This window comes from Stomoxys calcitrans, chromosome 4 (genome assembly GCF_963082655.1).
Source record: "Stomoxys calcitrans chromosome 4, idStoCalc2.1, whole genome shotgun sequence".
NCBI lineage: Eukaryota > Metazoa > Arthropoda > Insecta > Diptera > Muscidae > Stomoxys > Stomoxys calcitrans.
This window is the reverse complement of record NC_081555.1, coordinates 152,521,467-152,545,930: the sequence shown is the minus strand read 5'-3', so window position 1 is coordinate 152,545,930 and position 24,464 is coordinate 152,521,467. Positions and strand designations below refer to the sequence as shown.

Below are 24,464 nucleotides of genomic sequence, written 5' to 3'. Positions count from 1 at the left end.
TGATTGTCATCAAAAACATCAAAAGTATGGGCAAAATTGTCTAAGTGAGTCTAAGTTAAGATTGTAACTGCTATCTAACCAAAAGTTCATGGGTTCAAGTTTGTTGCTTAAGTCTTTCGTTTCGACTTTGTTTTGATGCAACTGATTACTACTTTCTGCATAAAATAATGACTTTAAATAAAAATATATAAAAAACATATCAAAGCCTTGCCTTGGGCCACATCTATCAGCCAACTTTCCTGGCTATATCTTCATTTCTATATTTCAGTTTTTGCTTGTTCATAGTGTCACATCTTGGTTAAATATACGCCCTTGTCTTGTTGTATTTAATGCATAAATGTTTTTTGTATGTATGTATAAGTAGATGATAATAGTAATAGGCATGTGAAGGCATGTCTTAGGTTTCCTCAACATGCCATAAATCTCTAAATAATGTTATTGTCAACTAAGTATGTAAGTTATGTATAAATATGCTTTCCTTTATTTTATAATCATTTCTTTTGATAGTATAAGTCAATGGTCTGAACTGGATTTTTTTTTTTTTAATTTTAAACTGAAATTTAAGGGATATATATTTTATGAATCGCTCTATATGTGACGCATGATTTTTTTTTTTTTAGATTCTTTTCCTGGGGATTTCGATTAGGATATTTTTTGTTTTTAGTTAATATTTCAATTTAAACATTTAACAATTAATTCTGTGTTTTTGTTTTCTTTAATTTTGTTAATATGGTTGTTTTTTTTTCTATTGGAACTTTAGTTGGTTTTTTTTTTGGTTTTCGCTTTTGTTTAATTGTTAAATATAAGCTTATAATATAAAGATCGATTAGCAGTTGTTCTTGTTGTTGTATATAATGTTTGTATGTATAATGTTGTTAAAGTTACTAAATAATGAATTTATGCATTCACACTTTTTTGAGATTGATTTTGTATGAGTATATACGTAGGGTATGTTTATATGTTTAGAGGGTGAGTGTGGATATATATAGGAATTGTTGGTATTGAAGTAACTTTCTTCCAAAAAGGTTTCCACTGGTAAGCAACGAAATACTGAATGAGTTTTCTATTGGATTGTGTTTTTTTTTTCTTTTTCTAATTTGCAGCATTAGCCTGTTTGTCATTTTTCTTTAGTTTAGTTTAGTTCATATATTTACTAGGGTCTTTGCTGTTTTGAGTTTCACTAAATCTAATTTGAATCTGAGTCCGAATCGCTTGGTGGCGGTACTGGCGAGGCTGCAGGCTTTTGTGTAGGCTCTTCACGTATGGGCCTGGTAGCAGCCAAATAGGCATTTGTAGATTCTCCATGAGTAGTTTCAATACCAACCCTTAAAATTTTTTATGAATTTAGTTTATTTTAACAACCAACTATATATCAATAACTTTTTTGTCAACTTACTTGTATTCGTGTCTTGCCAAATATCTGACATATTTCTCTGGAGGCTCATCGGATTCCGATTCCTGTACACTTACGGATCTTATGGTTGTATGCGATACCTGTGTCGCTGGCATGGTGAACTCCACAAAGGCGTAGGGTGCCAATTCGCTGGGTATTTGATCGTAGGAGGTTAAGGCCATGCGACAAACCAGTTGATGCGTTGTATAAGCACCTGAAATGAAGAGACATTGTTGTATTATACAATATTAAAGTCAAGTAAAAAAAAAATCTAACAAACTTTTTTTTATACCCTACACCGTAGGATAGGGGGTATATTCATTTAGTCATTCCGTTTGCAACACATCGAAGTACCAATTTCCAACCCTACAAAGTATATATCTTTCGGATAGTCATAAAATTCTAAGACGATTTAACGATGTCCGTGTGTCTGTCCGTCTGTCTGTGGTAATCTCCCTAGAGCCTTCAAAAATTGAGATATTGAGCTGAAATTTGGCACAGATACGTCTTTTTGATGAGCGCTGATTAAATTCTTGAACGGGTCAAATAGGACCAAATTTGGATATAGCTGCTATATAGACCGATCTGCCGATAAAGTGTCTGACGTCCATAAAAACTTTAGATTTCATCGATTTTGTTGACATTTGAAACAGTGAGAAGTTTAAGGCTTCCCGATAACTGACTCAGATCGGACTATATTTAGATATAGCTACCATTTCGACCGATCTCCCGATAAAAGGTCTGAAAACCATAAAAGCTTTATTTATTACCAGATTTCGCTGAAATTTGCAACAGTGGGTTACTTTAAGCCTCCCGATATCTGACCTCAATATGGATTAGATCGGTCTAAATAAAGTTATACCCGATCTCCCGATAAACTGTCTGAAGGCCATGAAAGCTTTATTTATTACCCGATTTCGCTGAAATTGAAAACAGTGGATTATTTAAAGCCTCTTGGCATCGGACGTAAATATGGTTCAGATCGGTCATATAGACCGATCTCCCAATAAAGGATCTGAAGGCCATAAAAGTTTTATTTTTTGTCCGATTTCGCTGAAATTGAAAACAGTGGGTTATTTTAAGCCTCTTGGCATCGGACGTAAATATGGTTCAGTTCGGACGATATTTAGATATAGCTGCCACATAGACCGATCTCCCGATAAAGGATCTGAAGGCCATAAAAGTTTTATTTTTTGTCCGATTTCGCTGAAATTTGGAATAGCGTGCAGTTTTAAACCTCCCAACGTCCGACCCAAATATGGTACAGATAAGACTATATTTAGATATAGATGTCATATAGACCGATCTGCCGATAAAGGGTCTGGAGCCCATAAAAGCTTTTTTTTTTAACCGATTTCGCTAAAATTTTAAACAGTAAGTTATTTTTAGCCTCCTCATACCTAACCTCAACATGGTTCAGATCGGACCATATTTAGATATAGCTGTCATATAGACCGATCTGCCGATAAGGGGTCTGAGGCCAATAAAAGCTTTATTTATTGCCCGATTTTCATGAAATTTAAAATAGTCAGTAGGTAACGACCTCCCAACATCCGACCTAAATATGGTTCTGATCGGACTATATTTAGATATATCTGCCATATAGACCGTTCTGCCGATAAGGGGACTGAAGCCCATAAAATCTTTTCTTATTTCCCAATTTCGCTAAAATTTGAAACAGTGAGTTTTCCTGAGCCTCACGATATCCAACCCTAACATGGTTCAGATCGGTTTATAATTGGATATATCTGACAAAAAGACCAATATTTTGTTTTACAAAATTGAATAGTGATATATATATTAGACCACTCAGTGTCCGTGCCGAATTTGGGTGCTTAAGTTATCCAATTTTCACCGGATTATGACGAAATGAGATTTTCATGTATACCCAAGGTGGTGGGTATCCAAAGTTCGGCCCGGTCGTACTTAATGCCTTTTTACTTGTTTTTTTTTTTCGTATTGACTAGAATGCCGGTCTTGCCTACGTAACATTTGTCGAGCTACTGAACATAGTAGATGAAATGGCCAGTGAGGGGTCGGCAGCGTGGTGAGACTCCGTGAATGGTTGCCGGATCGTAAAGGCGCTCTGGCCTGTCATCAGCGGTAGGAAGATGAAAGAGGTAAGAGGTTCAAGCAGCTTGACAAGTGTTATAATCGGACACTATGCCATAGGCCGCAAAGCGACGCGCATGGGAATACCGCACAATGACATTGGCTGGAATTGTCTTTATGATAATGAGGAGGAGTCTATAGAGAACTTGCTTTGCTCATGTCCGGCTCTTCTTTCTAGGGTGACAGTTTTTCTGCAATCTGCGTAATCTTGCGAACGTACCTCTGAGAAGTATGAATGGTTGCCGGACCGTAAAGGCCCTCTGGCCTGTCATCAACCGTAGGAAGACGATAGAGGTAAGAGGTTCAAGCAGCTTGACAAGTGTTATAACCGGACACTATGCCGTAGGCCGCAAAGCGACGCGCATGGGAATACCGCACAATGACATTGGCTGGAATTGTCTTGATGACAATGAGGAGGAGACTATTGATGATAATGAGGAGGAGACATTTTCGCCTCTCCTTTCTAGGGCTACAGTTTCCCCGCGATCTGGGTAATCTTGCGAATGTTCTTCTGAGCAGTATACTGAGATTCGGTATAGGGGTGGACGGAGCGATTCCCTCCAATGGAGGGAGCGATACGATCCAGCACATACGTGTTTGCATGAAGGATAGGTGTTCAAATACCGCTTTAGTTGCCCATTCTTCCTGTTTTTATACCCACCACCGAAGGATGGGGGTATATTCATTTTGTCATTCCGTTTGCAACACATCGAAATATCCATTTCCGACCCTATAAAGTATATATATTCTTGATCAGCGTAAAAATCTAAGACGATCTAGCCATGTCCGTCCGTCTGTTCGTCTGTCTGTTGAAATCACGCTACAGTCTTTAAAAATAGAGATATTGGGCTGAAATTTTGCACAGATTCTTTTTTTTGTCCATAAGCAGGTTAAGTTCGAAGATGGGCTATATCGGACTATATCTTGATATAGCCCCCATATAGACCGATCCGCCGATTTAGGGTCTTAGGCCCATAAAAGCCGCATTTATTATCCGATTTTGTTGAAATTTGGGACAGTGAGTTGTGTTAGGCTTTTCGACATCCTTTGCCAATTTGGCTCAGATCGGTCTAGATTTGGATAAAGCTGCCATATAGACCGATCCTCCGATTTAGGGTCTAAGGCCCATAAAAGCCACATTTATGGTCCGATTTTGCTGAAATTTGGGACAACGAGTTGTCTTAGGCCCTTTGACATGTTTCTTTAATTTGATCCAGATCGGTTCAGATTTGGATATAGCTGCCATATAGACCGATCCTCCGGTTTAGGGTCTTAGGCCCACAAAAGCCACATTTATTATCCGATTTTGATGAAATTCGGGGCAGTGAATTGTGTAAGGCCCATCGACATCCTTCGTTAATTTGGCTCAGATCGGTCCAGATTTGGATATAGCTGCCATATAGATCGATCCTCCGATTTATGGTGTAAGGCCCATAATAGCCACATTCATTATCCGATTTTGCTGAAATTTGGGACAGTGAGATGTGTTAGGCCCTTTGACATATTTCTTCAATTTGGTCTAGATCGGTTCAAATTTGGATATAGCTGCCATATAGACCGATTTCTTTATTTATGGTTTTGGGCCCATAAAATGCTCATTTATTGCCCGATGTCCCCGAAATTTGGAACAGTGAGTTAAGTTAAGCCCCTTGACATACTTCTGCAATATCGCAAAGATCGGTCCAGATTTGGATATAGCTGCCATATAGACCGATATCTACGTTTTAGGTTTTGGGGCCATAAAAGACGCATTTATTGTCCGATGTCGCTGAAATTTGAGACAGTGAGTTTGGTTAGGCTCTTCGACGTCCTTCTTCAATTTTGCCCAGATCGGTCCAGATTTGAATATAGCTGTCATATAGACCGATCTCTGGATTTAAGGTTTAGGGCCCATAAAAGTGGCATCTATTGTCCGGTTTCGCCGAAATTTGGGACAGTGCTTAGTGTTAGGCTCTTCGACATGTTTATGCAACTTGGCCCAAATCGGTCCAGATTTGGATATAGCTGCCATGTAGACCGATATCTCGATTTAAAGTCTTGGCCCCATAAAAGGCGCATTTATAATCCGATTTCATTGAAATTTGACACAGTGACTTATGTTCGGCTTTTCGACATCCGTGTCGTATATAGTTCAGATCGGTATGAGGTATATGAGTATAATTTTGATGAAAGGTGGTTTACGTATATACCCGAGGTGGTGGGTATCCAAAGTTCGGCCCGGCCGAACTTAACGCCTTTTTATTTGTTTTTTATTCGTGTATAACCTCTGGATGGGCCAAACTGGCCTGCGAGTGAACTCACCTATAGTGAGCAACCCATTCCACCTATCAAGCCTAAGTCCGAAGCACCCAGGACTTGCCGATTAAATTTGTTACAAGATGATTGCCAATTATTGTATATTGAAAACTAGCTGGACAGGGCCCGCTCTGCTGCGGCTTCTTTTGGGAATTTTGGGAGTGAAAAGGCCCCTAGGGTGGTGATTGGTGGGTTTAGGGGGTGGTGTAGACCCCCAGTGTGGACTCCCGAAAGTGAGTATGAATTTCGTGCTCTATTCCCAAATACCTCCTATTTGAGCCCCATATTGCCATGATCGGTAAATCATGGCCTTGAAAAAAATATAAAGATAGTGCTCTTCTTTCAAATACCATTTGTTTAAACCCAATATTGCCGTTGGTTTAAGGGAAGTATATGGGATGAAGCGTTCACCAAACAATTGGTCTCAAAATTGGTTATCAAATTCGTTCTCTAATCTCAAGTAGTTTTCGTTTGAGACACATATAGCCATGGTCAGTAAATATGTACTCCAAATTCATGGTCCCACATTTGGATATCACGTTCGTTTTTTCTACCCCCCCAGCAAATTGGTCCCGAAAGTGGGTATCAATTTCGTGCTCTACTCCCCAAAACGATTCATTTGACATGGTTGGTAAATATGTACGATTAAGGGTTGTTTTGGCGAGCAGGTGGTATCCCAAACACTTTGCTATGAAAATATGTCAATATCGTGCTCTACACTAAAAATATCGTGTATTTGATCCGCATATTGCCATTGGCCTTAAAATTGGGTATCAAATTTGTTTTTTTTATTGCAAAAGTCAGCAAATATGTGCGGTTTGGGGTATGGGCCCTAAAAGCTATCAATATCGGACACCAGTCTCTTAAGGCCCAAATTGTCATTGTGAGCAAATACGTCCTATTTGTAGGTTGTAATGGGGGAAGGGGCGGCCTCGCAGTGACTTGGCCCTGAAAATATATATCAGATTCGTGTTCCAATCTAAAATACTTCTCCCTCCCCATATTGCACTGGCCAGCAAATACGTCCTTTTCGGGTGGTATTATGGCGGTGAGAGGAGACGCCATAAACACTTTTCCCGAATATTGATTTCAGATTTGTGCTTTACTCCCAAAGACCATTTATTTGAGCCCCATATTGCTGTGGTCGTAAATTTGTCCTCTTTGGGGGGTGATTTTAGAGACGGGCGGCCCCCAAACGTTTAGTCCCACATTTGGATATCGCATTCGTATTCTACACTCAAATGCCTTTAATTTGAGCCCCATGTTGCCATGGTAAGTAAAAAAGTCCTGTTTGGGGGGTGTTTTGGGAAAGAGGTGGACTCCAGAAGCTTTGTCCCAGATTTGCATGTCAAATTCGTATTCTACTCGCAAATACCTTGCATTTGAGTCCCATATTGTAATGGTCGGTAAATATGTCCGATTTAGTGGTGTTTTGGGGGTTGGGGTGGTTTCCCAAACACATTTCCCGAAAATTAGATAACAAATATGTTTTCTTATCTTAAATACCTATGTTGTTGTGAGTGGACTATATATATATTTGGCAGGATTCGGGGTGGGGCGTCCCCTTTAGGTATTCCATCCGGAATTTGAGTACCAAAATTTTATTTTTAAGTTACTATAAGAGATCACACAAAATTTCGTTAAAATCGCACCACCCATCTCCGAGATCTGGCGTTTCTCAAAATTAGGGTAAGGGGGAGGGTCCGCCCTCCCCCCCCACCTTCAGAAATTAAAAAAATTTAGTACCCTATTTTCACCACGGGATGATTATGCACCATTTTTGAGGAACAGACAAACAAACAAAGAAACACAAATTGATTTTTATATATTAGAAGATTAGTGAACTAGGTGGCGTATGACGTATGACGAAATTAAAACAAAGTAAACATACGCACCCATGTCCAAACACTTAATAAAGAGAGGGTTAATGCGAAACAGCGGTTCTCGCCCATTATGCAAGTAAAGAAATTAAAAATATATTTTTTTTCCACACGACCATAATCGTGGACATATCACGCCTTTTCGGCATACAATTTAAGAACCTATGGCTTGACCAAAGCCGCCATTCCATTTTAAAGTACTGCTAATAGTGATTATTCGCCAAAGTCCCATATAGTTTGAAACGGCGGCCTAACTTAGAGGTGTATTTCCCAAATGCAGGGAAACGGACAAAGGCATGTTCGTCAATAGGAGAGCAAACATCCGAATTTCATTGAGACTCCTTTAGTAAACTTGAAGATGAATATGACTATAATAGTTAACATTGAGATACAATTTCAAGGACAGGATAAGTCGATAGAATTTTTAGTAGTACCATTCATACGATAAAATACCATTTGCCTCTGATCTCCTTCATTTCTATTCTACATACATCAGGCCAAAGATGGATTATAACTCTCATATATGGGCCGGAGCTCCAAAATCATCCTTGGAGCTGCTTGACCGTGTCGGGTAATAGTGTTGATTGGAGATGGTAGGGTATCCAACTCAACTGTTTCCCTTGAACATCGTCGAAATGTGGGTTGTGTGGCTCTGTTCTAACGATTCTTCCACGGTGTGTGTTCTTCGGAAATCAGTCTTCTGATTCCTAACTTAAGGCCGTTTTGTCAGGAATATGAGACTTTCTTGAAGCTCACACCAGTATTTAACCGATTGGCCAGCTGATCGGACCATGCACTACCGAGAGAATTCTTTTTTTGCTCGAACGGTTCGTATATGGAGTCGACTTCCAGCAGTTGTCTTTCCCACTATCTACGACATCTAGAAATTCAAGACAAATGCCAAAAAAAAACTTCTCCTCCTTCCCCCCTCCGAACCTTAACTATTCTCTCCAGCACAATGCACTGCATACATAGGAGACATCTGATCAGTACTGATTTAAATTTTTATACCCTCCAGCATCGAATGGGGATATAACAACATCGTCATTCCATTTGTAACTCATCGAAATAATGATCTAAGATTCAACGAAGTATATATATTCTTGGTCGTCTTGATATTCTGAGTCTCTTAAGATATGTCCGTCCCTCTGTCTGTCTATCGAAAACACGCCAACTTTCGCAGCAGCCAAGCTATGTGTTTGAAATTCTTCACAAATACTTTTTGTAAGAATAGGTCGGTTAGGACTGTAAATGATATAGCTGACATATAAACCAAAATCGAAACATTTATATCTTGAGCCTCTAGAGTTGCAATTATTATCCGATTAGGCTTAAATTTTGTACTATGACATTCACGAGATGTGCAAGGAATGATTCCGTTTGGTCCAAACTCTGACATAGCTACCATATAAACCGATCTCCCGATCACACTTCTTAACCCTTCTCCCGATCACCTTCTTAAAAAAGACCTAACAAGACTTCAGGTCAGTCTACCAACCTACACAGAGAATCAATACCTACCAATTTTAATAGGAATCTACCTCCCCTTACCACCATTTTCAAAAAAGCCAGATCTAGGTGATGGGTGCACCGATATCCCAAAAACACCAAATTGATAAAAAGAAAAATTTGGTGTCAAATAACCTTGGGGGACGCCCCATTCCAAAACCCACTCGAACGGACATGTTTACCGATTGGGACAATATGGGTATCAAATGAAAGGTTTTTAAGAGTAAAGTTCGCACTTGGCATTAAAATGTCACCCTAAGTGTCGGGGGGTTCCCTACCCGCAAAAAAAAAACCATCCAACAGGACACTTTTACCTCTTTTGGCAATGTGGGTGTCAAATGGAAAGTATTTAAAAGTAGAGTACAAGTCTGCCATAAAAATTTATTTCTTGAGTTCTGAGGGGCCTCCCCACTCCCTAAAAACTCCCAGTAGGGCATATATACCAATTGGGACAATATGAACATCTAATGAAAGGTAATTAAAAGTAGAGTAAGAATCTGATATAAAAATTTTTTCTTAGTGTCTGAGGCGCCAAGCCACTTCCCAAAACCCCCAACAGGACATATTAACCGATTGGGACGATATGGGTATCAATTGAAAGGTATTTGAAAATTGAGTACACATCTGTTATAAGAATTTAGTCCAAGGTGTCTATGGGGCCTCCCCAATCTTAAAAACCCCCAAAACGGGCATAAATGTCCAACGTCACAAAATGTATATCGAATGAAAGGTCTTTGGGAGTTGACTACGAATCTGTTATACATATTTGGCAGAGTCTGGGAACGGACCACCCACTAAATACCCTTCAATAGGACGTATAGTTCGATCGGGATAATATGGGAATTAAAAGAAAGGTCTATGATAGTAGAGTTCCAATCCCATGTTGATATAAGAATCCAAGTATCTCGGTCACATCTTGCTGTTCAGCAGGACATGTAGATCGCGACAATAAAAGACTCAAAAAAATTGTAGTTTGGTTCGTAGCGTCGGTGGGGCCTCCCAATAAATGCAACGCCAAAATGTCATGTAGAATGACCGAGAATATATTGTGCTCAAATGAAAGGATGTGTTAGAGGGCAATCACCCTCCCTCTATCCTACTAAAAAATAAAAAGGAATTAAAAATTATATATGAATAATATGAAATAATATATGGAGGCCAATCAGGATAGAATAGGACAGAAATTAAAGGTCTTTGGTAGTAGAGTCCCCTTTTACCCTCAAATTGTGATGGATACAGGAGGATCTGCGGATCTTTAAAAATGTGTTTTCCGAAGTGGTCGCTTTGAAATATGATTTTGAATGTAGATAACCAATACAAAAAAATTTATTTGTGTGAATCTGAACGATACCCCTAGCCCTTCTTCCCTACCCCTCCTTGACATTATGGGGCTCAAACTAATCGCGCTCTAGCACGATGCTGATATTACTTCAGGGTCCGCCTCTAAGCTCCCTTGCCTACTATGGCCATAAATAATAGGTATTTGATAGCAGAAAACGAATGTGATATCCAATTTTGAGGACAAATGTTTGGAGGCCGTGTCACCCCATAAACTCCCCCTAAACTCAATGGGGCTGAAAAAAAAAGAAATTTGAGAGTAGAGCACGATTCTGTTATTTTTTCAGGGCTAAGTGTGTGGGTAGCCGCCCCACCCCGCATAACCCTCAAACTGTACATATTTGTTGATTATGGCAAAAAGGGGGCTCAAATCTGATACCTGTTTTATAGCCAACTGTTTCAGGGAGGCCTCACCTCATTAACTCCCCCTTAACCACACATATATACCGAATATAGCAATATGTAGCTCAAACGTGGCTTTTGGGAGTAAAGTATGAATCCGATATCCACCTTCGGGGTTAAGGGTTTGGCTATTCCAATACTCCTCCAAAACTAAGAGAATGATGCAGATCTAACGTTCAAACTTTAATGTGCGGACCCTGTCTTTACCCTATTTTCAAAAACGCCAGATTTCGGAGATAGGTGGGGTCGATTTTATCAAAATGTAGTTCGTTTATAGTAATTCAAGAACATAAATTTGATATCTTTATTAAGGGTGGTATATCTAGGGGGGCCTGTCCGCCTCCAAAGCCCCCTAAAAATTTCCCTATACCATGCATATTTACCATCCATACCAACATAAGGCTCAAATGAAATGTATTTAGAAGTAGATCACCAATATGATGTCCAAATTGGGGCGAAATATCTGAAAGCCTGTACCAGCACCCCCAAATAGGACATTTTTTCTGACCGCGCCAGTTAGGGCTCAGATAAAATAACAGAGTGAAACAAAGAGCAGCGCAGCGGGCTCTGTCTAGCTGGTCTTCTATATGCTCCAACACACGTGCTAAGTGTAGTCTGAATAGTTCCCATATAAAACCCATCTCCCGATTTGTGTCCTTGAGCAGTTAGAGGGCGCAGTTATTATCTGATTTGGCCGAATTTTGGTACTATGGTGATTTCTATGACATTCAACAGATGTGTCAAGTGTGGTTCAATACCTGATATAGCCCCATATGTATAGATCTCACGATTGTATTTCTTGAGCCCCTTGAGGGCGCAGTTCCTGTCTGATTTCGCTGATGTTTTTCGCAAATGACTTCTCCTATGAACTACCTGCCAAAAAATGGTCTTAATCCGTCCATAACCTGATAACATATGAACCAATCTCTCAGTTTTAGGTCTTGAGCCCCTATAGGGCTAACCTAAAGTTTTGAACAATGTCTTCATCCAAACCAAGTATGGCCCGAATCGGTCCATAACCGTATACAGCTTCAATAGCAAAGCAAAAGGGGAGCATAGATTCGGCCCATTCGAACTTAGCACATTTTTACTGGTTAAATTCTCTTACCTTGACCCTCTTTTGGCAATCGTGGACAACGCCAAACAATGGCTCTGTGATGATGCTCATATTTCGCTTGACCAGAGGTGACTTCTATCAGTGACTCTTGCAGAGTGTCCACAGCTCCCAATATTCGTTCGATACCCTTAATCTTACCAGTACGTCTGTGGGCTGACTTCACCGAACCATATCTGAAAATAAATTTTTAAATATTTTTGTTTTGAAAATAAATTACAAAGACTCTCAAATTCAATTTTTTTAAATGGTTAAACAGCAATGCAAAACAATTCGATTTTAAAAATCACAAATTTGTTAAATGATAAAAAAATGAGTATCAAAGGGGTAGTCATGAAAATTATAATTAAACCAACACAATATCTCTGTACCGGTCTCCAAACCTTTTTTAAGGAATAAAAATAAATACCTCATAGCAGAAGAAAACCTAATAGTTTAACGAAAAGATAGACAGGTTGCCCATGAAAATGGAAAATGCATAAAGGCAGATTGGTGTATTGTTCAAGTATATATTGTCTAGAATTGGTGGTAAGTGGATTGCTTAGTTGAGAACTTAACTTTCATCTATGAAATGGGAGAAAACTATGTCCCAAAATATTTTTAGGTTGTTTGCAAAGAATTTTCTCTAAAAATTTTTTTTTTTTTATTTAATAGTAAATTTCCATTATTATTCTACCACGAATTTCAAAGGCAAGGCAAATGCTACACAATAAGACTTTCATTTTTTTTTCGCAAACTTTAGTTTGATTGACTTGGCTTTTGGAAGTTTACGAGACCCCTCCATCAGGAGACAAAGATCATTCCGGTTCCAAGACCTAACTTAAGGTTGTTTAAGGCTACTTGGCGGTGTTTTTAGCAGCCATCCGAATCAGCATCTTCTGGAAGAGGCAGCCAACACCCAGACCCGTTAGGTTGGAGCTTCATTGGCGAGATATTCAGTGCTGTAGACCAAGCAACTATTCGACGGGGTCTTTAAAGCATTCACGAGTATTCGGTAGCGGAGACAGTAAACATCTGCTGAGTGCATGTTTTTCCCTCCTTTTTTTTTAATACAGGGTCAATACAACAAATGATATGTGAAAATATTGCACATGGCATATCGAAAGAATGTGATGAAATTTGAATTATCATTGTGAATCACAAATTTTTCCAAAGGTCCTTTCTGTAATGTAATTTCTACAAATTTTTGAATATTTCTAATTTTTATTCAATTGCTACTATCGTGCATTCATATTCAACAGCTCTAGGGAGTGTGCTTGCGCTTTTTACAAATGAAGTTTTTTTGTTTCTTGCCAAATAATTCTGGGGGGATTTGTCTATTTTGAGGGGGGGACCAGGGTATAGTTATCGGTCGATATTGTACGCATTGTCATAAAACAACAAAAAACAACTACACCCAAAATATATATGTATATAGAAACACCCGTTAGGAATCTAAAATTTGTTTCGACTTTGTTTTAGATTCAAATTCGGATTTTTTTTTTTTTTTTTAGAATAAAAAAAAATTTTTTGGAAAGATGCCAAAATTGTTAAGATTATTGAATTCTAGAAAACCTAAACGGGAGATCTCTTGAAAAGCTTTTTAAAATTTTTAAAAATTTTTTAATTTTTTTTATTAAAACACAGTCCGTTTTTTGAGACTGTTTGTGAAATATTACCTTGGATTCATATTTGGCCACGATGATGTCGATATACTAAGCAAGGACGAGAAAATTGAGAAAAAGTTGTGAGTACCTATGTATGTTTATTAATGTACGCATGTATGTATGTATGTTGGCATGTAAGCGTGTATGTTGTAAAAAGTAAGTGGGGTGGAAAATATGGTTAAAGAGTTTTATGTGTACTTATAGATGTTTCTTTTACAAACAAACTCATAAGATAGTTTAAATCATTGAACATTGAATACTATCGGAAAATAAAACGTTCCTCTTACACAGAAATAGAACACAGATTGACATAGAAACATTAATAAAATATAAAAAAACTTCATAAAAATAGATATTTTTTTACCCACCCCAATAGCAGCGACATAGCAGTTGTAATCTTTTGCCATGTCGTTTGCAAAACATCAAATAAAAAACGTTACTGATCCCACAATATATATTTTTCGATATTGTTTGCCATGTCGTCAGTCATCAAAAAGAATGATTTTAAGCTTAAATTTGCTACAGATCCGTACCTCTTCCATGCGCAGCATAAGTTAGTGAACGAGAGATATGGATCGATCTCTCGATTTATTGTCTTGGCCTAATAAAACGCGATCTATTTTGCCAAGTACACTAAAATTTAACATCCAGTGACAAATATGGATATTAAGTACCAAGTAACGGTTCTAATTGACCAAGCTTGGTTTGACCCATGCGCCTTTTATGGGTGCAAAATATTAAACCGAAATATCAATCTATATGGCAGCTAAATTCAAATATGAACTGATCTGCGACAAATTGCAGAAATATATCGAAGAGCCTAACACAAGTCACTCTACCAAATTTCGGCGAAGTCAAACAAAAAAAATTTTACTTTGATGGGCCCAAAACTTTACATCGAGAGATCGGTCTATATGGCAGCTATATCGAAATCTGAACCGATCTGGGCCAAATTAACGAAGGATGTCGAAGGGTCTAACACAACTTACTGTCCCAAATTTCAGCAAAATCGGATAATAAATGTGGCTTTTATGGGCCCAAGACCTTAAATCGGAGGATCGGTCTATGTGGCAGCTAAATCCAAATCTGGACTGATCTGTGCCATAATGCAGAAGTATATCACGGAACTTATCTTAACGCACTGTCCCAAATTTCGGCGACATCGGACAATAAATGTGTCTTTTATGGGCCTAAGACCCTAAATCAGAGGAACGGTCTATATAGCAGCTATATACAAATCTGGGCCGATCTGGGCCAAATTGACGAAGGATGTCGAAGGGCCTAACACAACTCACTGTCCCAAATTTTGGCAAAATCGGAAAATAAATGTGGCTTTTATGGGCCTAAGACCCTATATCGTAGGATCGGTCTATATGGCAGCTATGTCCAAATCTGGTCCGATCTGGGCCAAATTGACGAACGGAGTCAAAGGGCCTAACACAACTCACCGTCCCAAATTTCGGCGACATCGGACAATGAATACGCCTTTTATAGGCCTAAGACCCTAAAACGAAGTATCGGTCTATATGGCAGCTATATCCAAATATGAACCAAATTGACGAAGGATGTCGAAGGGCCTAACACAACTCACTGTCCCAAATTTCAGCAAAATCGGATAATAAATGTGGCTTTTATGGGCCTAAGACCCTAAATCAGAGGAACGGTCTATATAGCAGCTATATACAAATCTGGGCCGATCTGGGCCAAATTGACGAAGGATGTCGAAGGGCCTAACACAATTCACTGTCCCAAATTTTGGCAAAATCGGAAAATAAATGTGGCTTTTATGGGCCTAAGACCCTATATCGTAGGATCGGTCTATATGGCAGCTATGTCCAAATCTGGTCCGATCTGGGCCAAATTGACGAAGGATGTCGAAGGGCTTAACACAACTCACTGTCCGAAATTTCAGCAAAATCGGAAAATAAATGTGGCTTTAATGGGCCTATGACCCTAAATCGGAGGGTCGGTCTATATGGCAGCTATATCCAAATCTGATCCGATCTGGGCCAAATTGACGAACGGAGTCAAAGGGCCTAACCCAACTCACCGTCCCAAATTTCGGCGACATCGGACAATGAATACGCCTTTTATAAGCCTAAGACCCTAAAACGAAGTATCGGTCTATATGGCAGCTACATCCAAATCTGAACCGATCTGGGCCAAATTGACGAAGAATATCGAAGAACCTAACCCAATACCTTGTCCCAAATTTTGGCAAAATCGGATAATAAATGTGGCCTTTATGGGCCTAAGACCCTATATCGGAGGATCGGTCTATATTGCAGCTATATCCAAATCTGGACCGATCTGGGCCAAATTGACGAAGGATGTCGAAGGGCCTAACACAACTCACTGTCCTTAATTTCAGCAAAATCTGATAATAAATATGGCTTTTATTAGCCTAAGACCCTAAATCGGCGGATTGGTCTATATGGCGGATATATACAAATCTGAACCGATCTGCGCCAAATTTAGGAACGATGTCGGAGGGCTTAACGTAACTCACAGTCCCAAATTTCAGCAAAATCGGATAATAAATGAGGCTATTATGGGCCTAAGACCCTAAATCGGCGGATCGGTCAATATGGAGCTATATCAAGATATAGTCCGATATTGCCCATCTTCGAACTTAACCTGCTTATGGGCAAAAAAAAAAAGAATCTGTGCAAAATTTCAGCTGAATATCGCTATTTTTAAAAACTGTAGCGTAATTTCAACAAACAGACGGACGGACATGTCTAGATTATTTTAGAATTTTACGCTGATCAAGAATATATATACTTGATAGGGTCGGAAATAGATATTTCGATGTGTTGCAAACGGAATGATAAAATAAATATACCCCCATCCTTCGGTGGTGGGTATAAAAATATGTTGTGTGAGAACGGGTCGAGATATATCTTTGAAATGGTTAAAGCTGTGGTATAAGCGAGGTCGTGTGCGAAACTTTAAGAGCCTTGATTATCCGGGCGCCTTTTGGCACGCAACTTAAATTGGTCATCTCGATTTATCGAAAAATTGTTCGGGGTGCCAAATCTTCATTTGTGGTCCGATTTTCAAAATTTATTTTTCCTCAAAACTCTATACAAAAAATTCCACTTGAGATGTACAATATCTTCAATGGCTTTGGAGATATACAAGTTTTAATTTTTATTTGTTGAAACTTTACTCTGAAGTCCTAGTTTCGAATCCTGGTAAAATCGTCATAAAATACCGTGTTTCTGTTCGTCCATCTGTTGTAATCACTATACAGTCTTCAAAAACTGAAATATTGAACTGAAATTTGGCACTGGTACGTCTTTTTGCTGCACGCAGGTTAAGTTCTTGATGGGGCCAAATCGGAACATATTTGAATATAGCTGCCATATAGACCGATTTAGGGTCTAAAGCCCATAGAAGGTTAATTTATTACCCGATTTCTCTGACATTTGGGTTATATCGGGATTTAGATCAAACTTGGAACAGTTGTTGGAAGTCACACCAAAACGAATATACAAAATTTCAACCAAATTGGATAAGAATTACGCCCTCTAGAAGCCCAAGAAGTCTAATTGGGAGATCAGTTTATATGGCGGCTATATCAGGTTATGGACTGACTTAGACCATACTCAGCACCGTTGTTGGAAGTCATACCAAAACGATATGTGCAAAATTTCAGTCAAATCGGATAAGAATTGCACCCTCTAGAAGCTCAAGAAGTTTAATCGGGAGACCGGTTTATACGGCAGTTATATCAAGTTGTAATCTGATGTGAACTATACTTAGAACAGTTGAAAGTAATACCAAAACACCACATGCAAAATTTCAGCCAAATCGAATAAGAATTGCGCCCTGTAGAACCTCAATAAGTCAAGGCCCAAGACCGGTTTATATGGCATCTATATCAAAGTGTGGACCGATTTGGCCCATTAACAATCCCAACCGACCTACACTAATAAGAAGGATTGTTCAAAATTTTTAGAGCTTAGCTTTACATTCGAAAGTTGGCGTGATTTCGACAGACAGACGGACGGACGGACGGACGGTCGGACGGACATGGCTAGATCGACTTAGAATGACATGACGATCAAGAATATATATACTTTTTGGGATCTCAGACGCATATTTGGAGGTGTTACAAACAGAATGACGAAATTAATATACCCCCATCCTATGGTGGAGGGTATAAAAAAGTTATCCAAAGAACTTGAAAAATACGATCCATGGTGGAGTATATATAAGAATCGTTGTGATAGGTTCCTCAACATCCTTCGTTAATTTGGCTCAGATCGGTTCAGAGTTGGATATAGCTGCCATATAGACCGATCCTCCGATTTAGGGTCTTAAGCCCATAAAAGCCATATTTATTATCCGATTTTGCTGAAATTTGGAACAGTGAGTTGTGTTAGGCCCTTCGAAATTCTTCGTCAATTTGGCCCAGATCGGTCCAGATTTGGATATAGCTGCCATATAGACCGATCCTCCGATTTAAGGTTTTGGGCCCATAAAAGGCGCATTTATTGCTCGATTTCTCCGAAATTTGGGACAGTGAGTTCTGTTACGCCCTTCGATATCCTTCTTAAATTTGGTCCAGGTCGGTCCAGATTTGCACATAGCTGCCATATAGACCGATTTCTCGATATAAGGTTTTAGGCCCATAAAAGGCGCATTTATTGTCCGATGTCGCTGAAATTTGAGACAGTGAGTTCTGTTACGCCCTTCGATATCCTTCCTAAATTTGATCCAGGTCGGTCCAGATTTGCATATAGCTGCCATATAGACCGATTTCTCGATATAAGGTTTTAGGCCCATAAAAGACGCATTTATTGTCCGATGTGGCTGAAATTTGAGACAGTGAGTTCTATTAGGCTCTTCGACATCCTTCTTTAATTTGGACCAGATCGGTTCTGATTTGAATATAGCTCCCATATAAACAGATCTCACAAATTAAGGTTTTGGGCTCATAAAAGGCGCATTTATTGCCCGATTTCGCTGAACAGTGCGTTGTGTTAGGCCCTTCGATATTCTTCTTCAATTTGGCCCCGATCGGGCCAGATTTGAATATAGCTGCCATATAGACCGATCTCTCAATTTAAGGTTTTAGGCCCATAAAAGGCGCATTTATTGTTCGATTTCACCGAAATTTGCGACAGTGAGTTGTGTAAGACTCTTCGACATTTTTCTGCAACTTGGCCCAAATCGGTGCTGATTTGAATATAGCTGCCATATAGACCGATCTCTCGACTTAAAGTCTTGGTCCCATAAAAGGCACATTTATAATTCGATTTCGCCGAAATTTTACACAGTGACTTATGTTAGGCTTTTCGTCATCCTAGTCGTATATGGTTCAAATCGGTCTATATTTGGATATGGCTACCAAAAAGACCATTATTTTGTTCTTGAACAATAAATTGTACTCAATCTGCGTGTCGAATTTGATTCAAATCGGACCATATTTCGATAAAGCTGCTATGGGGGCATACATTATGCATTTTTTTTTATCGGATTGTGATGAAAGGCGACTTACATATATATGCCGAATTTGATTCAAATCGGACCATATTTCCAAAAAAGTTGCTATGGGGGCATAAATTATGCATTTTTTACCGGATTGTAATGAAAGGTGGCTTACTTTTATATGCCGAACTTAACGCCTTTTTATTTGTTTCTTTTTTTTTTCTTGCGGGGAGACTTCTATTATACATTCAATGGTGTTTGATTCAAGTTTTAGTTGAACGATAAGAAACCTCTTTACTGCGACCGCCACTTTGACACAAATCCAACAAATGTTGTTTGTGGGAAAAACAAATAGAACTAAAATAATACCCTCCATTATAGAATGGGGTAAACTAATTTCGTCTTTCCGTTTGTAACACCTCGAACTGTTCGTCTAAAGCCCGACAAAATATGTATATTCTTGGTCGACTTGACATTTTAAGTCGATCTAGCCATGTCCGTCCGTCTGTCCATCCATCCGTCTGTTGAAAGCAAGATTACTTTGGAAGCAGTAGCTAGCCGCTTGAAATTTTGCACAAATAATTCTTATTAATGTAGATCTATGGGAATTGTAAATGGGCCAAATCGGTCTATGTTTGGATATTGCTCCCATATAAACCGATCTCCTGATTTTACTTCTTGAGCCCCTACAGGGTGCGTTTCTTTTTTGATTTGCTTGAAAATTTGCATAATGACTTCTCCTACGACATCCAACATACGTGCCTAGTATGGTCTGAATGGGCCGATAACCTGTTATAGTTCCCATATAAACCGTTTTTCCTATTTCTTTCTTCATCCCGTATAGGGCGCACTAATTTTCTGATTTGGCTGAAATTTTGCACAATGTCCTCTACTATGACCTTGGACATCTTCTTCATTATCCTTATTTTGCCAATAAAGAGATACCTGGCAAAAAACTTGACAAATGCAATCAGTGGTAGAGGGTTTACAAGATTCTGCCCGGCTGAACTTTGAACATTTTTCAGTATAAGCTATGATATGCCCACAGTCGTTTTGTTAGGATGGAGTCGAAGTCAATTTTAAGTGGTATTCAAACAGCTGTATGCACACAGTAAGCGGAAAAAAAGCTATCAGATAAGACGAATTAATTTGTCAAGCTGTCACATATGAGCTCAAGCAAGAATCTCTTCAAGACTCAGCATAGTCAATTTATGGGTTATCAACTGCACAGTCCTGAGTGGGAACTTCTTTCTTTGGTCTCAAGGAAACCACACGTGCAAAATGTCTTAATCTTCGCAGATAATAATTTGAGAAACAATGAAACCATTTCTTACATAAAATAAATATTGTTCTACATAGCTGACGCAAACCATTAACAGCAACCCTCCTCTAATTGTCCCATTGCAATGGTTAGATCATGGATAAAAAGACACAAACTTCAATAGGGGAAACTTTGATTGTCAAGAAACTATCAACATTAAGATTTTTACTTTCACTTGCCTCGCACATACAGTTGCAAAGAAAAAATTCCATAAAAAAAATGTCGTCTTCTATCTCCCCAAACATTCACCATCTTACCTGAAATGCTTTTCCACACGGAATAGATATATCCAACATTCGGGTATGGGAAAACGAACAGAGACATCTTCGCAAGGAATCTGACCCAGTTTTCGCGAGGTGAAACCAGGCACTAAAATATCGGCACGCAATTCCACTTTATTGCCGGTGACAATCCATTGGGCTTTGAGCTGTAGGGGAAGTTCACGATTTTTGGGCGGTCTCACACGGAAGCGCAGCAATTCAATATAATTTGCATCAGGGGGTTGGAATCTGCAATGCAAATTGTAGGAGAATTCAAAATTTTCACACACCAACCCTGGAGGCCATACCTTATAAGTCTAGATTTTTCATATTCATCCTGGCATACCACGCTGTGGAATTCAACAGCCTCGAGGCGGATCCATTCCTCAGTGGCCACCGGTATGATGTCATGACGACCCACAACCTCCTTGCCCTGGCGCCACATATCATTGACACCCAGCTCAATTATGGGCATACCTGCAATCACAAAGGCAAACTAGAATGTCTCCCCTGTGTGGAGTTTTCTCAACTTACCCGTTAGGAAAGCCAAAAAGAATACCCTCACTCGTGCTATCTGCTTCAATATCTTGCCTTCGCTATCCTGATCCACCACAATTTCATCAACGGCTGTCACCTGAACTTCTTCCATTTTATAGGTCAACGCTCGCTCTCTTAGGGCGGGCAAACGGAATAAGGCCTCCTCGATGCAGATGGAAAACTGTTTCATATCCTCGTAATTCATTGAGCCAACCTTAAAGAGCTGCGACGATTGGGGAGCATGTTCGACGGGCAGGCCCAATTTCTTCAGATCACTGCCAAACTCCTTGACACCCTCATAATCGCCCGCTATGGCATATTGTGCAAATTTTGTGAGCTTATTGGTGATGCGTTCGGCCTTGGTCACCTGGCCGGGTCTCACTCCGGGCCTTTCCTTATAGAATATGTATTGCAATTTCATGGTGAATATTTTTCCGAACTGATCATATTGCTGGGCTCCAATTTCGGACACCGAGTACGAGGGCTGCAGTGGTAGTTCCTGGAAGGGCTGTTTGTCGGTAGCCTGATTGAGCAGTTGCACCACGGGTACATCATTCTGTATGACCAAACGCACGAATATCTTCTTCCAAAATCTCTGGCCGGTGATTTTCTTTTTGTTGGGCTGACGCAGCTGCATTTCCCAACCGGGTCCAACGTAGTGCAGGCGAGGGAACTCTTCAAGCGGCTGTGAGACATCCTCATCGAAGAGTGGGGTTTGTGGGGTGTCTTGGGAATCTGTGCGTTTCAGTGTGGGATCTACTGCGGGTGGAGCAGGGAAACCGCTTTCTTCGAAGGGATTCACAGCGGATGTATCATCGTATTGGCCGGCGGGAGCGGCTCGTGTGGGTGGTGGTGGAGCCAATTGAGGCGCCACCGTACTGGCTCCCTCAGTTTTGGGACGTATGACCACATTAAAGTCCTTCTCCACAGATTCCACTGACTCGGAGCGAATGGGAGCTTTCATGGCATAAAATTCGTCATCGTCGTTGCCAAAACCATCGGCGGAATCACCAAAAGCATCAACACCCGATTTGGGTGTGCCAAAAGCGCTGTCACCCCAAGCTGAAAGGAGGAGAAATATTATAAGGAAGATTCCCCAGCATTTTCACACACTTACCATCTGCTGTTGTTGGTGTCACTGCCCCTGAACCTGCTCCCCCACCAAAGCCATCCAAAATGCTGATATTATCCTTTTTCACCGATTCAAATTTGGCTGCAAAGGCATCAAACTCATCGGGCTCGGCGAAAATATTCGTGCCATAGGACTGTGTGGTGTCCACTTCAGGTTCTGGATCGGCAGCAAAAATATTGATGGCTGCTGCAGCTGGTATGGGAGTGCTATCTGCCATGGAGGTGAATATATTCTCCGCCACAGAGGTGGTATCAGCCATCGAGGTGAATATGTTTTCGCCTGCCATCACCCCATCAGCCATGGAGGTGAAAATATTTTCCGCTACACTCACTGGAGCTGCCTCTGCCATTGAGGTGAATATGTTATCAGCAGTGCCTGAGTCAGCCATTGAGGTGAATATATTTTCGGATGCCGCTGTGCCAGCCATAGTGGTGAATATATTTTCCTCAACCACCGCATCATCGGCAGCGAAAATATTCGTAACCATACCAGCTGGAGGGAAGGTCTCCTCTTCCTCATCGGGACTGGCAAAGGGATTTGCCGAGCCGGTACCACTGGGTGGGGCAAAATCTAAACCTGTATCCATTTCTTCCACCACTGGCTCATGTGATTCGTAATGCGAATCACCTGCTCCGAAATCCACTCCCGACTCGTCGGCTGCGGTATTTGTTTGTGCCGATTCTGTGGGAGGACTTTGATCAGACTCTGTGGTTTTAGGTACTATGGATTTATCCTCGTCCTCCTCGTCTTCCGCAGGGGGAGTGGGCTCCGTCTCAATTACCATAACGGGGACATCACGCAAAGGCTCTACTTTAGGTTGAGTTTCGGCCTCTTCGCCCGAATCCTCTTTTTGGTCAGCAGCAGCGGCTTCTTTCGGTGGCTGGGTTTGCGGTTCTGGCTCTTCCTCATCATCGGATCGGGGCAAGTCCTCCACAGTAGTTATTTCTATGTCGGGAGTAGGCGCTCGTTGTTTATTGGTTAGTTCCTGGGGTGCAATACGGTTGGCATTGGCCTGACGTGCATGGGCAGATTGTGGTTCTGAAGTTATGTTGTGGGTGCTCTCATCGGGTCGGGTTAACACCGAATTGAATATGGGATCGTCGACTGCTTCGGCCGACTCCACCTCAGGCTCAGCAGCTGTAGGATCCAACTCCAGATCATCGCTTAAGAGATCTGGTTTGGCCACTGGTTGCGATGGTTTATCGAATAGGCTCAGTATGTCCTCCTTGGACTTGGGAGGTGGCGGTTTTGGTGGTGGCGCTGTGCCAAACATGAAGAGATCATCCGATTCGGATGTTGGAACAGTAGCATCAGCAGCAGCAGTCTCATTTTGAGCTAATACAGCAGGTGGTGCAGGTCTTGGCGGAGGTGGAGGCTGTGCATGTTGGCCGGGCATACTGGGCGGTACTGGTCGTGGAGGAGCAGGTCTGGGTGGTGGAGGTCTAGGAGGTTGTTGCTTTGCTGGTGGTGGTACTGGTGAGGTACCATGTATGTTGGGTATGCCTGTTGGAATAGCGAAGGGATTATCATTTGGTCCTGCATTGCCGCCGGAAGTCATTAAATCAGCATCACCAAATCCGTGAGTGCCCTGAGCCGAGGATCCACTATCCGAGCAATCCAGAAGATCGGCTAGACCACTGTCAGGTGTGGGACTGGGTGAATGCAAGTCTCGCATAGACACTGGGCTGGGTGAACGTGTGGCCGGTATGCGTCCCAACAACTCCGAACTGGTCTCATCCATTTGATTGGATACTGTGTTGATAAGCTCTTGCGTCTGTGGTGGCACTGGCCTGGGGGGAGGGCCTTTCTTGCTTTGATCCTCCTCTTCAGCAGTAGATTTAATGCTAAGGACATCATCCTCCGCCTCGATGGTTGTGCCAAAGAAACTCATTGCCGGATCAATATCACCAACTTGGCCTTCACCTTCCCCATCATCACCAAAAGCAAAGGGATTTGCTGCGGAGTCAGCGGCAAAGGGATTGTCTTCAGCAGCATCTGTGCTGCTTGATTGTATGAGGAAGGGATTGACAGTGGCATCATCTGCCATGCCTCCCATATCGTCGTCCATTAAAAAGGGATTCGCCAT

At 40.6% G+C, this 24,464-nt stretch overlaps 1 protein-coding gene across 2 annotated transcripts; it reads right to left on the bottom strand.

Annotated features, from left to right (window-relative positions):
• Positions 1-454: 454 nt before the first annotated feature.
• Positions 455-24,464, bottom strand: LOC106092705 (protein stoned-B). 2 transcript variants are annotated; one of them, XM_059366975.1, is made up of 8 exons: positions 22,364-24,464; positions 21,244-22,308; positions 21,018-21,186; positions 20,707-20,958; positions 13,702-13,737; positions 12,038-12,219; positions 1,397-1,607; positions 455-1,325 (listed from the first exon to the last, which is right to left on the bottom strand). In XM_059366975.1, the coding sequence occupies exons 1-8, from the start codon at positions 24,462-24,464 to the stop codon at positions 1,187-1,189; spliced, it is 4,155 nt and encodes a 1,384-aa protein (XP_059222958.1). In that variant the 3' UTR covers positions 455-1,186. The 2 variants fall into 2 exon arrangements, with proteins under 2 accessions (XP_059222958.1, XP_013115070.2); XM_013259616.2 differs by lacking the exon at positions 13,702-13,737.